This window comes from Ipomoea nil, unplaced genomic scaffold, assembly GCF_001879475.1.
Source record: "Ipomoea nil cultivar Tokyo-kokei standard unplaced genomic scaffold, Asagao_1.1 scaffold1421, whole genome shotgun sequence".
Taxonomy (NCBI): domain Eukaryota; kingdom Viridiplantae; phylum Streptophyta; class Magnoliopsida; order Solanales; family Convolvulaceae; genus Ipomoea; species Ipomoea nil.
This window is the reverse complement of record NW_017617849.1, coordinates 1,884,172-1,899,785: the sequence shown is the minus strand read 5'-3', so window position 1 is coordinate 1,899,785 and position 15,614 is coordinate 1,884,172. Positions and strand designations below refer to the sequence as shown.

The 15,614-nt window shown below is 32.4% G+C and overlaps 1 protein-coding gene and 1 non-coding gene across 3 annotated transcripts; both read right to left on the bottom strand.

Annotated features, from left to right (window-relative positions):
- Nucleotides 1–2,825: 2,825 nt before the first annotated feature.
- LOC109188178 (peptidyl-prolyl cis-trans isomerase CYP37, chloroplastic) lies at nucleotides 2,826–6,912 on the bottom strand. 2 transcript variants are annotated; one of them, XM_019338737.1, is made up of 12 exons: nucleotides 6,611–6,912; nucleotides 5,817–6,082; nucleotides 5,588–5,677; nucleotides 5,010–5,105; nucleotides 4,737–4,844; nucleotides 4,545–4,594; nucleotides 4,307–4,409; nucleotides 3,876–3,929; nucleotides 3,628–3,786; nucleotides 3,404–3,526; nucleotides 3,240–3,289; nucleotides 2,826–3,147 (listed from the first exon to the last, which is right to left on the bottom strand). In XM_019338737.1, the coding sequence occupies exons 2-12, from the start codon at nucleotides 6,078–6,080 to the stop codon at nucleotides 3,033–3,035; spliced, it is 1,212 nt and encodes a 403-aa protein (XP_019194282.1). In that variant the 5' UTR covers nucleotides 6,081–6,082; nucleotides 6,611–6,912; the 3' UTR covers nucleotides 2,826–3,032. The 2 variants fall into 2 exon arrangements, with proteins under 2 accessions (XP_019194282.1, XP_019194281.1); XM_019338736.1 differs by having other exon boundaries at nucleotides 5,817–6,074.
- A 4,697-nt stretch (nucleotides 6,913–11,609) lies between these two features.
- Nucleotides 11,610–11,681, bottom strand: TRNAQ-CUG. The gene has a single exon. It is a non-coding gene; the product is annotated as a tRNA-Gln (tRNA).
- Nucleotides 11,682–15,614: the final 3,933 nt, after the last annotated feature.

Here is a 15,614-nt window from a genome sequence, read left to right as displayed (position 1 = left end):
TTTTTAATTATCATTTTATTAAAATCATTATATATATTAATTTAATACTTAATTATATTTTAATTAAATTTCTATGAATAATAAATTATATGTGTGTGTAAAAAATACATATATTATTTGTGTATATATAATTTAAATTATAATTTTTAATTATTTATATTTATCAATGTTTTAATATTCGACATAAATGTTCGCGCATCATACAAAATATTAGTATTATAAATATGTGCAATACAGGCCATAAAATTAAAAATCAATATCTTATCATTTTAAAAACAAGTCACTTCAGTTATTTCAGTGACTAAATATATATATATATATATATATATATATATATATATATATATATATTTAATGATAATTAGGCGACAAATGAGGATTGCTTGAGGTTTTGCATCCAGAAAACGTTTGAAAGACTCATAATCAGAATGCGAAAGGTGACTATATATATAAAGATGGCAAATTTTACCGCGTAGTCTAAAACGGTGCCGTTTCTTTTAATAAAAAGAAACACACTCATTCCGCGTAATTAACCATGTTTGTATAACATATTTAATTTCATTTTATATGCATTGTAGTTTCATTTAAGTACAACTACAGTTTCATTTTGTTTCAACTAGAGTTTCATTCGATATTATACATACAATAGTCTTATTTCGTTGAAACATGTTATCGAATATCATTTCATACACATTGTTGTCTTATTACAACACTGAGTTATAATTCTAATTCAAGTACGGTTTTATTGGACAATATAATATACACTCAAATATGTGAAACTGTTATTCAGTTTCATTTTATATACATTGTAGTTTCATTACAACACAACTACAATATCATTTTGTTATAACTACAGTTTCATTTGACAAAATACACTCAATATGTGAGACATGTTATTTAGTTTCTTTTTACACATACTGTAGTTTCATTTCAGTAAAACTAAAGTATCATTTCTATTCAACTACAGTTCTATTTGACAATATACACTCAATATGTGAGACATGTTATTCAGTTCCATTTTATACATATTGCAGTTTTATTTCAACACAACTAAAATATTATTTCAATTCAATTACAATTTCATTTGATAATATAAACACAATATGCGAGACAAATTCATTTTAGATACATTAATGCAATTTCATTTTGTACAAACACACAAAAATACGGAATTTATTAAAAAGTAACGGCCATTTTCGGACCATGTTCCACAATATAAAAACCGTATAAAGATTTGTTAGATTGCATGCCAAATCGGGCCAATAGGCAACAAAAGTTAATATAGCCCATTATCCACCAGCCCAATGTTTATCTGTCAAAGTTGGTTTTGTTAGTCCACAATTAGTTGACCATCGTACCTATTAGGGTGACTAGGTCAGGTGGCCATTCCAATTTAATTTTTTAAAATTCAAACTAAAATCTGTTAACTAAAATACAAGCCCCAATCAAATCATAAATGAAATTGTATATATAGAGAGAGACCTTTCAATATGAATAAGTTTGGCATAAAATTATCAGTAATACTTTTTAATAAAAATCATAAAATTACACTTTCGTTGTAACCATCTCCGTACAACTTAGTATGTAACAGAAACCAATACATTTTTTTTTTTAAACTTTTTGCTTAGCATTTATAATTGTATGTCTTTGTTTTATCATTACTCTTTTTTTTTCTTTTTTTTAAAAACTATCATTACTCTTTAATTTGTTACATAAAGTGTATTATTGTGAGATTTGTGCTAAGATGACACTTCTTTCTTTCTCCTTGAGGAAGGTCATAGGATCGATCCCGATAGTAGATTATTGACTCTTTAGGCTGTACCAAATAAAGAAAGACGAAACTGGAAACAAAATTTTATTTTTTGAGACTTGAGTGTGTAAACAAAATTTTCTTTTTTGTTTTAGTTGTATGCATACGATAACATTTAAAGTAGGCGTGTTCATAAAGAAAATTTTGAAGAGTTCACCAAAATAGAGTAATATTAAGAAAAAAAAAAGTGTAAAGTAAAATTAGTGATTGGATTTATTAGAAATTTAATTAATGATTATCAATTCCACTATGATTAAGGCATGCTAAGCTGGTAAGCAAATTCCTGGCAGGCACACGTGATGTGTGGAACGGGTCAAATTAAAGATCAAACTACGAAAACGTCTGGAACAAGCAAAAAAAAAAATTATAAGTCAAAGTATTCTTATTCCTACCTTTAGCGTGATGACAACTAAAAAATTTCCGAAGAAGAAGTCAACAGTCAACAATCAACACACACATTATTATTAATTTATTATCTCACTATAAAAGCCTTAAGCCTCCCAAAACCACTTACCCGCCATCGCCTGTTTCCTCAAGCTTCCTTCCATCAATTTTCTCCTTCTTCTTGATTCTTGAATACAAAGCTGGAATGAGTCCTTTAGCCGTGGAAAGGCATCCACTTTCGCAGGCGCCCACCGCCAGGAGCAGGATGCTTCAGAGGAACTGTAGCTGCCGGAGTGGTTTTCCGGCGACGTCCCCCAAGTCTCATCATCATGCGAGGTCCGGCGTGAGAGGAGGTCGACAAGGACAAGGGATTGTGCCATCTCATAGCAGGCTCAGCCGACGGCTAGCCAACAAAGAGATCATTAGAAGAGCGTTAACACCTCCAGCTCGTCGCCCCACCTTGCGGTGGCTGGATTTTAAGCCAACTCCCAGCCGCCTCTGTAACATGTCTGATTCACACACCTCATTACTTGCTTTATCGTAATTCCTAACAATTGATATCAGAGCATCAGAAATGCTCAATTGTCCAGTGTATAATCTTTTTCTTTTTCAATTTTTTAAGAGCTGTGCCTTTAACTAATAATGCAAAGATTATTATATATAGTTGCATTCTTCAATTCACATACAGCAATACAGTTGATATTACAGTTGAGATAAATAGTACAGAAACCATTTATAGTCATTTCTCTTAATCTTATACCATAAATCATTAGTACAGTGGAAAAGTTGGCTACTATCCAGGGGAAGGGGAAGGGGAGTGTGATGGTGAATTGAGATTTTACAAACTCTCTTTTGGTAGAACGAGGCGATCTTGGCCTTCCACGAGCTTTGCAGATCGAATCACATCTCCAGTTTTAATCTGAGAAAGAATTTCTCTTCCAGCAGTGGTATATCTACACACCAACCAAAAGAAAAAAAAAAAATTTATGATTGCCAGTGTCGAAATTCAAACCACCTGAATGAAAGGTTTGAAGAGCATATATACCCGAAGACAGAAAATTGACCTTCTTCAAAAGATATGCCTCCTAGGCCAGACTGTTACGAAAGTTAGTTCATTATTATAATTTGTATACGAGAATGAGCTACTAACAATAATGGTAGGATGCAGGCAGGCATGATTGGAGTAATAGACGCAACAATATCACTTACATTTCTCTTGTCATAAAGATAAAAGAAAAACTGGCTTGGTGATGAGTACTCCTCGGAAACATCACTGTGTGCCATGGCAACTGCACCATAAACTGATAACGGAAGCACAGGAAGCTCCCCATCCTTAGACACAAAACAAGTTCATATTCAGACAAATAAAGGGAAACGAAAAGAGGGTATCTTGCTGCTACCCTTTTATATACTTAACGAGTTAATAGACCTACCTGCACACTCAAAGTTGTTTTGTATAGTGGCTCAAACTGCCCAGACGGCATGATCTCTAAGGGAACGCTATATCCAATGTCCTTCCCCAACCTGCTTTCTGTAAGAATTGCTTGATTGGCACAGTTGAGCTTCACACCATCATACGCACCATCAATCACCTGCACTTGATTATGTTGCTTTTCAAGTCATTCAATATATAAGCGGAACTAGTTAGGACTTAAGATGAAGTGAGATTTCACTACCTTACCAGTTTTGCAAAGTTTCCTGCTGTCAGTGGTGCTGAATACCCGTCTAAAACAACCTGAATAAATGTCATTATTATGTATCAGTTTTTGCCTCTCCTTGAAAATCAGACGCTATCAAACAAAAACGAACAAATTCATTCAGGAAATGGTTTATTTTGAAATCAGATAAATAGGCAACATAAAATAAAATGATGATAAAATTCATAGCTTTAACTAGAAAGCGGCAACAAGGATGGGAAACAAATATTAGCTTCACATCATGAGAAAACTTTAAATGCTGATATAGTACACCAGGGTGATTTGAATTGCATTATGAAAAAGTTAGCTGGGTGAGGATGGGTTGTAATCTGGTTACTATGAAGCAAAATTCTTCCATCATATTCAAGAACGGAGAGAGAGGAAGTAGTTGTTTGTGAGGCCATGCAGCCACTACCTGAATTTTTGTGATGCTCTTTCCTTCACCACCAGATTCTGGAGAAAACAATGAACCATCTCCCTTCTCAACTGTGAATTCGACCATTCCTCTTCCTGTGAGCCTAAGAAATTCAGTAGAACATTGTGACACACCTACTTTTCTCATGTAACACCATAAGTAGGCATCTACCACGGTTTGCCAATGAGTGGGAAAATGCAGAGCGAAACCATATAGACGTAGTTTCTCAAAGCTTTACCTTGGATAGTTCAAGTACTGTTCAGGCAACAAAAATGATAGCCCTGAAGCCTGTCACAAATACATCCTTGAGATATTAATACCACAGTCAATATATGAAGTTCGTTCAGGGACAAGAGAGTCTGTGAGACCACAATTATGGTAACTATTTATTTGGTCATTGGAACACTTCTTAAAGGACACAAATATATACCTGTAATAACTCCAACTGTGCAACAGTATCTAGTGAAGATGCAAGACCTACTGAGACCTTATCCGGATCCTTATCCTTTATCGACTCTATAAGGCTTTGCAATCCACCCTGACCATCAAGCGAAATGCCATTGTCATTATAGTGGTCTCTGCATATGTAGATAGTCGATGAAACTTCTAGTCTAGATTTTTATTAAATGCATACAAGACCGACTAATAACTGATCGTAAACTAAATACCCCCAACCAAAGAAGCTAAATCTTGTCTAGATTACCTTGCCATCAATTAGAGATGCATATAAGACAGAACCATTTTCTCTCAAGTCAATGGGTATACTACCCAATATGGCTTCCTTTTCATCGGTTGCAATCTGAAATGTGAGAGGAAAAAAAAAATGATTTGAACAATCAAATTTAGAATACAACCATTTCTAATCATCACTATTAATGTGCCAAAACCTAACATGCCAGCTTAAGCACAAAGTAAAACACATTCCAAAATCAAAGAGATGTCAGCGATGGGATATTAAAGATCATGATGGGCCCAGCCTTCCTGGTAGGAAACTTGTGGCAGCAGTTGTGCACTTTGTCATTTGACAGTTTGAACTAGATCTTAGATTATATTTTATTTGGTGCCCTATGCTCCTCCTTGACTACTCTTTTTATGACATTTAAGAGAAGAAACGCATTATAAATTGCTGCCCTTTTACATGGTTAGATGGCCACCCCACATGTGGTAGAGAGGATAGTGTCTTTGGTAGTAAGATCTCCCTCAAGCCTCAAGGGATCTAGTAACTTGGAGTTCTTGGCTCATTTGTTTGCCTCAGTTATTTATAAGAAAATTACGTCTTACCTTAAGAGCTTTCTTCACATTACCCTCCATTGTTCCGAATGGTTTTCTCTGTGGAATCCTTAGCAAGTATGAAATGTCCTCAAGGGATTCCTATGCCAAAGAGAGAGTGTCAGAGAGAGAGAGAGAGAGAGAGAGAGGAACTTCAATTAAAATTGTTAAATAATAATAAAAATTACAAATTATTATTTAAATGAACAAAACTAGGTGAGCAGATAAAATAGTGACAAACCTGAATAGCTTTCATACTGGTGTTTGCTGGGATAGCTCTTCTCAGAGCCAATTCACCTGTTCTAGGAAGTTTTGTCTCTGGGGAATAAAGTACTGCCTCCGCAGGTGAAACATCCCATGATTCCCAACCAGACAATGGAACTGGACATGCAACTTGAACAAATATAATGAACACAGCTATTGCTGTCTCAAGTCGTTTCATTCCATGTTCCAAAAACCTTGACAAACTGGAGACTGTAGTAAGTCTTTTTGTCAAATCCTGCATAACTGAAAACTCATTTCAGTAGCCGGAAGAAAAAGAAAAATTGTATTTTCTAGTGTTCCACTCATCCTGGATATGGCATTCTGTGTATTTAGTGGGCAAATTGAGTTAAATGCTGCTGAAAAGAATGCAATATCAATATTTTTTTTTATGCAGACTAGTAATCAAGTCTAAGAACTACCCGAAGCACCAATGGATGGATATAAACGGCCAACTGTTTTAACAACCTAGTAGACCATATATAAAAGCAATAATTCTAAGAATTGTTTGAAATTTCCCAATGTAGCCTGCACGGAGACAGTCAAAATGAATGAAGTCTCAAACAAGATCAAACCTTTGAAGAGGAATCAAGTGCAGAACAGACTCAACTAACTAAAAACCCCAATAGAACCAAACAGATAAAGAACAAATGGAATTCCAACATATATTAATAACTACAAGTCTAATTGTCTGAGGCCACAGTAAATAAACAATTCCACATACAAGTAGTCGGCATTGCAGCATAGACAAGGAATTATTTGAATCCGACTAACCAATGAAGGATCCATTTTCGCAAGAAGAAGCGTAAGCCCATGATGATTTGGTCTTGCGGAGGTTGTTCTTCTACAGAGAGGGCCGATGCAATGAGTGGAGAAAAAGGCGCGTTTTTGGAGAGAAGGCGAGAAGGAGACTCTGAGAAGAGCTGCGTTGTGAGAGATGAAGGAACAGACTGAAGGGTGCGCCATGGAAGAAGAGAGTGGTCGGTAGTTGCTAGGATTTTGACGCGCCTCATCCAAACTCTATCCTTTCTCGCGCATTTTATTTTTATACGCACTTCTGTTCTGTGGTGTAAGGAAGAAGAACGTAGTTATTCAATCCGCATATATTTTTATTTCAAGATGATTGCACTTAACAAGCATGATCAATCTTGTTTTAAAAGACACTTGTAATTATTTTCCTATTTTATTTCGTTACAACACAAATTATAGTGTTTAGTTGGAGGAAATGGCAATTCCTTTCTTTTGTTGAATTGTAATTTTGAGTTGTATTATACAAGCTAAGCTTGCTAATAAAATAACAAACTATTTTGAGTAAGTAATTGTTTTCTTTTTTTTTTTGTGTATTATTTAATTACAACTCTCAAAATTATAAGTATCTTGTTGTGTTGATATGCAATTTAGTAATGTCACTAATCTGAATGTTAGAGCATCCACATCAGTGGTTATTGTGGAGCTATTGTCAGATGAATTATCTTGGGTGAGGTTAATAACAAATGTGGGGTGGGATTATTTTACAAGATATTTGTTCTGCAAATGTGGAGATAATGTCAGCAAAGAAAGAAAAAGTAAAAAGAAGAAGTTAACAATGGTTGTGCGCGTTTGCGCACAGCACATGCTACACGGGTACCGCCGTGTGGCGCGTCAGGCCTGACGCAACTGCTTTTTATTATATATTTTTTATTTTAATTTTTGTTATTATTTTTTTCTTTTTTGTTTTTCTCCCTTCTCACATTCTCTCTCCTAATCAATCTTACATTATCTCACAATTCTCCCCAACCATTGTGGATGCTCTTAGTATGCATGGATATTTGATGATCAGGTAATAGTTATTATCCCTAACAAAGGAAGAAAAAAAAATCAAAAGGAATAACATCTTTAAATGGAAAAGTTAAAATGAATTTTCTACTTTTTTCATACATTTAATTTCGCTATAAAAAAAAAAAAAAAGGAAAATGGCACTTTTTCCTCCTAAGTTATATACTTATAGCCATTTTTCCTCCTCAATTATTTAGGTAAGCACATTAGCCCCCTCAATTATTCTAAAAGTGGTGATTTTTCCCCCTTGATATATTAAATTGACATTTCTACCCTTAAAATGAACATTTTATTTATTTTACTTCTGCAACAAATTATCGCGTATACGTAGGGATGACCACGGTTCAGATCAAACTGAACCAGACACTATAGCAATTGAATTAAAAGTTTCCGGTTATGATTCAGATCTAGAACCTAATATTTGGATTTCAATTTATTAAAATTATGAATAAAAAAAATTGGATCTTGAACCGTGAATCGGCGGTTCTGGATCCGGTTCGCAATTTTGAACCGTCTTTATTTTAAAATTTTATTTTTTATTTTAAATAGTCTAAATTCAACAACAAATATATTTTATTTTTTCAGTTCGGTACATGAATCGTCCGTTCCGGTTCGTAATTTTAATAAACTCTAACTATCGAGTTTCGATTCTAAATTGTAATTGGAATATTTCGGTTTGGTTGCTATAGTGTTTGTTTGGTTTGAACCAAATTATTGTCATAATTTGTTGGAGAAGGAAAATAAATGAAATATTTATTTTAAAGGTAAATATGTCCATTTAACATTTCAGGGAGAAAAACAGCCACTTAAATAATTCAGGGGGAGAAGATGCTATAAGTATATAACTTAGGGGGAAGAAGTGTCATTTTCCCAAAAAATAATTGATTTCTGGCATAATGAAATTGAAAACTTTAAAAAAAATGTCGCTAAAAGCATTACTGACATACTTATTGCGTATTTACGTTGTCGAAAAATATATTACTAAATTAATTTTTTAAAAAAGAAAATCAATATTTTCCGACAATCCAATTTTCGTTGAAAAAATATGTCAAAACCTATTGATCGGGAAAAGTCAAATATTTATGACATACTAGTGCCTACATATGCAATCTCTTGGATATGCCCAAAAAATAAATAAATACATAAATCCATGGCTTCATTTTCCGATAGCCATAGCCCCATGTTTCTGGGTTCTTTTTGGACCTAGAAACATGGGAAGTTCTTCTGGGCTTGAATAAATTAAACCCAGAAACTTTTTTTTTCAGACAGAACCTATAAGAAATAAACCAATTCTTCTTCTTTTTCTTTATGAATTTTGATTTTATCAACTTCCAGTATGTCCACTAGACATTGGTATTTTTTTTTTTTAAATTGCCGCCAATTATGTTTAAAACAAAATTCGCATTAAGTGTAATACTACTTGTCTACTTGTGACCTCTATTTAGGAGAGTCATACTCGCCGCTCGATCACAAGGTCTTTGGCATACTTTCTATAGTTGTATGATATTTATATGCATATTATTATGCCCTTTCATGCTTTGTTGTAGAGTTCGTTGGCATCCCTCTTGAAATTCTTCGCCACCTAATTTCTGAACATGCTCGGATGCAGAACTTATTCATGGCTTTGCGGCTTGCGCTCCTAGTCACAATCTGGAATTTCATTTCTCATGTTTGCTTCAGCTATCTCCATTGGGCGTGCACCAACTCTAAAACGTCTTATAATCTACGAAGTGTTTGAAACCAGATTCGCCAAAAACTTTGAACTAGGCAACCACTGAGCGCATCCATTCTGTTAATTTTAGATGTGCAGAGTGTCGATAGTGCTATCACTCACCAACCTTTCACGAGCACACAAGGGAGAGCTTGAATGGTATTGCAAAGCCAAGAGAAGCTGTTGATTTAGTTTTTAGATCAGCAACCGCGATGATAGTGGTGAGGATGAGGAGGGAGAGAGTAGCGCGCGATTTTCTCTGGGTTTAAATAAATCAACAATAAAACAAGTCATCAAATTATTTTTATTCAAATTTCATGTCAACAATATGGAAAGGTTACTTGATAAAAATCTGGAGAAAATGCTAAGCGAACACAATTTTAAAAGTAAATTTAGCCAATTAGATCTTATTTTAGAACAAGCGGTTTATCGAGCACTTGTGAGTGATAAATGAGACTATTTGACACTCCTGCCAATAAAACTTAAAGTGTTGTTTGTTGGAAAGTGCGTCAGTATATTCTTTTTTCAAAAAATGTTTTATTTTCCACCTAAATTTCTCTTCCATTATTTTACGATGTGGCTTCCATTCATTAGTTGCCCATGAATGGTAACCCATCGGCCATCACTAATTAAAAGTAACATTTAGTTACAAATTAAATATTGCTATGCCATGAGGGATGGATTGGAGGCTGGGGAGAAATATGAGGGGTTCAACATTAATTTTTTTTTAATTGTCAATTATTTTTAAAATAAAATTTAAATTAGAGATATATCTGTATGTCAAAAAATATGTTGGTATTTTTTCACTTGAATAAATAAATAAATACAAAAATATTTTCAATGAACTGGTTCTTCAGAAAGTATATCAGAAGTTCAGAACTATTTTTCAATATCAATATTACATTTAAAAAAAAAAACAAATTTTCCATATTACCAACATAAATATTGCTGTCTTTTGAAGTACGTCAGGATTTTTTTTTTTTTTTTTTCAAAATTCAATCAAGTTGTTAAACGTCACTAATTAACGTCAAAGAAGTATGGCAGTAAACGTTTGTTTTCGAATAGTATTTAATATCTTCTACTATAAATGTTGTTATTGTCTATTGATTTTACTCAAATACTTTTATATGATGGGAAAAAAGGAATGATTGTATTGTTTAGGGTGCTTGTTTATTTTTCTTGTGTAGCTATATCATCATATTCTTTTAGATAAAATAGTTATGTGAATTTTCAATATTATTTCATATAAAGTTTGGTTCCTATTGAAATACTCTTTTGGTATTCAAAAAAAAAAAAAAAAAAAAAAAAAGGAAAAAATTGAAATTTGAAAGGGTATTGTCTATATTTAGTATAAATGTATACTTCATACATTAATATTAATTTAAACTTTTAGTTGAGATGTAACGTATTATTTAATTTGATGTAATTCAAGGAAATGTTTGGCACACTAACTATATATGTACGTGTGTTTTATTTGCTTATGCAACAGAATGTATTGAATTGGTGTTATTTGAAGTAATTTGAATGATGGTTTCTTTTCGACTAAAAATTTAAATTAATAATTGAATTATACATTTATAATGTATAAATTGACTAAATGCTTAATGTGTCCCTTCATGTGTGGAGCCAAATTTCTTTCCTTTTGATTGATTCTAATACAAGAATGTGCTCTACTTTAACTAATTAAATATCTAAACTACTAATTAAATTGCGGTATTTATATTTATATAGCATATGTTTGACATGGATGAATACAAACTTTAATTAGTAACTATGGATCGGAGGAAAAGGAGTCATGTTTTGCTTTTTACAGAACAAAATTTTTAACTTTGTTAATTATTTGACTAATCTAGTCGAGTTTTGATCATGCTAGCTATATTTTGGACAGCTCTCAGTTCCTCATATTTAAGCAAGTGACATTCCTATTTAAGTTGATGCATTAAAAAAATTAAAACTCAATCCCAAATAATACTATCAGTCATATAAAGACAACGTATAAATTACTGCCTTTAGGACTCAAACCTTAAGCAATATGGATTAACATAACTCATGTCCAAACAAGTTCAAATTTTTATGTTCTCCAAATATTGTGTGTTCTAGAAATATAAAATGGAATTGCTACAGGGAAAAAATATTTTGAAGTTTCCAAAACAGATCAGAGAAATCCATGCTAAAATGAGTATAGTATATAGAAATACAGATGGAAAAAAGAAAGTTACACAGTAAAAAAAAAAAAGGAAGGAAAATAGGTCCCACCGAGATTTGAACTCGGGTTATTGGATTCAGAGTCCAATGTCCTGACCACTAGACCATGGGACCACTTATCCATTATGGGCTAAGTATTTACTATAGTAGGGGTAGGAGAAAAATATCAGAATTTGGAGTCTCAATCAACACCCTCTGCCCACCCCACTAGTGTTTAGAGGAATGGATGAAATTTGAACTTAGAGCTGAAACATCATTCACATCTACCAAACTTTTCCCCTTCATTCAAAACACAACCCATCTTATAGCTTTGACACTTTGGCCCATACCCTAACCTTTTTATTGGAAACATTTGATTCCTCCAAAAATACCTAACTTGTTCACAAAAGTCCCCTTTCACAAACAAATTTATTTCTTGTTTTCAAACAAATTTCTAAATTCAACAGAAAACTGTTCTCTGTTTTCGTTTTCTAATTTTTCAGTTTTCATTCTCTGTTTTCTGTTTAGAAAACTTGTTTACTAACATAAAACTGTTCTCTGTTTTCTGTTTTCTAAAATTTAGTTTAGATAATATTAATATTTTTGAGCTAATATTTAAAATATTTTTTTTTGGATATATTCATTTGAATGACATGTATATGAATATATAATTTTTACTTTGAATTCTAATATATGTGGGATTTCAATATCCGATATCTAGATCGTATTTGTATTATGATGTAACATAATTTAAAATATTCAAACTAATAATCTATAGAGTTCAATCAAAATCTAAAACATTATATAGAGTTTAATTCTTAATTTTGATAATGTAAATAATGTCTAACTTTAAAGTGTAAGCAAATAAATTATGTTTAAATAAGTAAAGTAAGTAGAAAAGATAGAAGATAGTGATATGTAAAATAAGATGATAATGAATGTAATCATAGTAATGTAGTTATAGTGACATATAACTAAATAGATGATAAATGATTCTGTTTTCTATTTTGAAAACAGTTTTTAAGTGTGTTTCAGTTTTCCATAAATTTCCAGAAATTATTTTCAGTTTTGAAAATGAAAACTGTGTTAGTAAACATGTTTTCTGTTTTCTATTTTCCAGTTTCTGGAAATTCCCAGAAATTCCCAGTTAGTAAACGGCCCCTTGATTCCTCCAAAAATACCTAACTTGTTCACAAAAGTCCCCTTTCACAAACAAATTTATTTCTTGTTTTCAAACAAATTTCTAAATCCAACATAAACCCGCCAACACTCGTGAAAACCCGGATCCGATCGGTCCTCCATTCATCCAACCGGGGTATGGATAACGAGGCCACCTTCACAACCTTCTATTATGCATTTTTAAATAAGTGATTGTGCATCTTAAAAACATATGTTTCTGTAATTATTTTTATATTTTGAATTATGCATGATTGTGTAATTCTGTTGTTGAAGCTAATTAGCCATCAAGAATGAATGAGGTTATATTGTAGCAGTTGGGAGCTTTACTCATCTTTGGCCACCAAAATATTGTCTCAACAGTCCACTACTTTTTGGGATTAAAATTAGACAAAGTTGAGTAGGAGTAGGACCTACCTTTGATTATATCTTCCATGAATTCATCTACTATTCTATTCAATACAAACACCAAATTATCAAAGCATTAATAATGCATCAAAATCAAAGCAACACATGACCTTTGTCTTTAATCTTGAATTTGAAACCACATAAAAAGGGAGAAATCTTAAATTCACAAAAATATATATACTAGGCTTGCCCCCAGGGGTGTTTTTGACATTATGCCCCTTCATCCATGTGCCTTGTGCAAAGGTTACATCAGCTATACATGTGCAAAAGAATTCCAGAGATTAAAATTGATTTTTTTATCAAGAAAAAATTATAAATGTATAAATGAATAAGGGTGTGTTTGGTTCGCACATGAGTATCAGAATCGGAATGGAAATCAAATACTTGGTAATGGTAATGGGTTTTGGTGAAAGTATTTTGCATGTTTGGTAGTATGGTGGAATTGGAATGATTACCAATATTGTTGTTTGGTTATGTATGATCCTATAATGGGAATAAAGGTTTTAAAAATATAAGAACAAAAAATTAATACAATTTATTCTAATATAAAGACATCCAAAGCACCAATATAAACAAAAATAAAAAATAAAAACAAAAATCTAAAAGCACTAATCCAAATTTAAAAATCAAATTATCAATTAGCAGGGGAATAATGGACCCTTATTTTATTAATTAAGAAACGAGTTTTCTAATTAAGCTGGCAATCAAATCTTATGGTAGTGCTCTAGAAACCTGTCAACCAAAGAATAATGACTTTGATTCTCATTCTTGATAGTTAAATCCATGAACCAAACACACCCTAAATGTAGAAAGTCCTTTTAACTCCAAACCCCTAACAAGGCGTTTGGTTGAATGGAATTTAAATTCTCTTCCCACTTAATTACCACATAATTCAAAAGGCCACATAATTCTATGCCCTCATGGGATTTTAGGAAGAAAAAAAGATAGTGATGAGTCAAATTATCCCTTCCTTTTTTAACCTAAAATTAATGCCTAACAACAACAATGGACATTTTTGACTTTATACTACTTATTCCCTTTCAATTCCCATGTATACCAAACATTGGAATTGAAATTTTCAGTAATTCTATTCTTGTAAATCAAACATTGAAATTTAAATTCCCACCTTATTTCCAGTAATTTATCTCCTATAGAATTGCAATTCTTTTCCCACATAATTCTTCCTCTCCAACCAAACGCCCGGTAAGAGTTTCAAAAATTACCTGATTTACCTCTGTTTGAGTATGGCAGATTGGCAGCTATAGCCTACAGTGGGATGGCTGTTTGGGACAGAAGATTAGAAAACGACATACCAGCCTTTGAAATCATTGCTTTAAATCCTTTATAATATCTACTGTTTTTAAAAGATCATATATATATATATATATATATATATATATATATATATATATATATATCTTGGTCAAATATTGGTCTATTAATATGTAATTTTAAATACTTATAGGGTGTGAATGAGATGGCTCAAGTTTATTTTTATTCAAGAAGATTATTAATCTTGATATTTGATGATTAGTGGATTAGCTGATAAAACCTAAATGATTAATCCTAAATATTCAACTCAAAACTAATTTAAAGAGTCAAACATATGTTACAGATTTGGATATTTGGTTGAATATTGAGTCCAATCAACTCAAAAGTCAAACCTAACGGGAGAGCTAAGCTCATCATCGAACTGAAGAGCTTGTTCATAGTCAAAACAACCATTAGTTGAGAAAAAGTTAAGTTTTTTCTAGGCGTGTTACGGGATCCAACCTTGCTAGCATCGAACAAGAAAGTATTCCCTAGAGTGGTACGAGGTCCAACCTCGCTCATCACCGAACGGAAGATCTCGTTCTTGGCCAAGGCAACTCCTAGTTCAGAAAAAGTTACGCTTTCCCTAACTGCGTTACAGGGTCCGACCTCGCTAGCGCTGAACAGGAAAGTATTCCCTAGGAGTAGAACGAGGACCGACCTCGCTCATGACTGAAAATATAACCCATCCATCACATTTATTGTGCATTTTGATTAAACTTCAGTCACCCTGCTGGATGCACAAGAAAATGATGCATCATGGTGTATCAATGACATTTGATAAATTTTAATTATAATTAATGAATATTTTATAGTTTCAATAATACAGAATATAACTATGTATATATGTATATTATTAGTTTGTACGTGTTGAAATTTTTAAATATATAAAATGGTGTTTGAGTGAACAATTTCAAATATATCATTTTGAGTGGGGTCCGTTCACATTTTTATATGAATTAAAGTGAATTTTTAGATGCAAATTAAGTAAAGAGATAAATTTTGTATGTACATTCTCAAAATGGTTAAGTACTATGGGAGGAAGCTAAGCAAATAGGTTTGTTAGAACAATATATTTAGTCTTCAACTATTTGTCTTTATTAGAGGCTTAAAAGTGATTTAATGGAATGAGATTGATGTTTTGTTGTTGTTGTAGGAAATTGGTTGGGAACT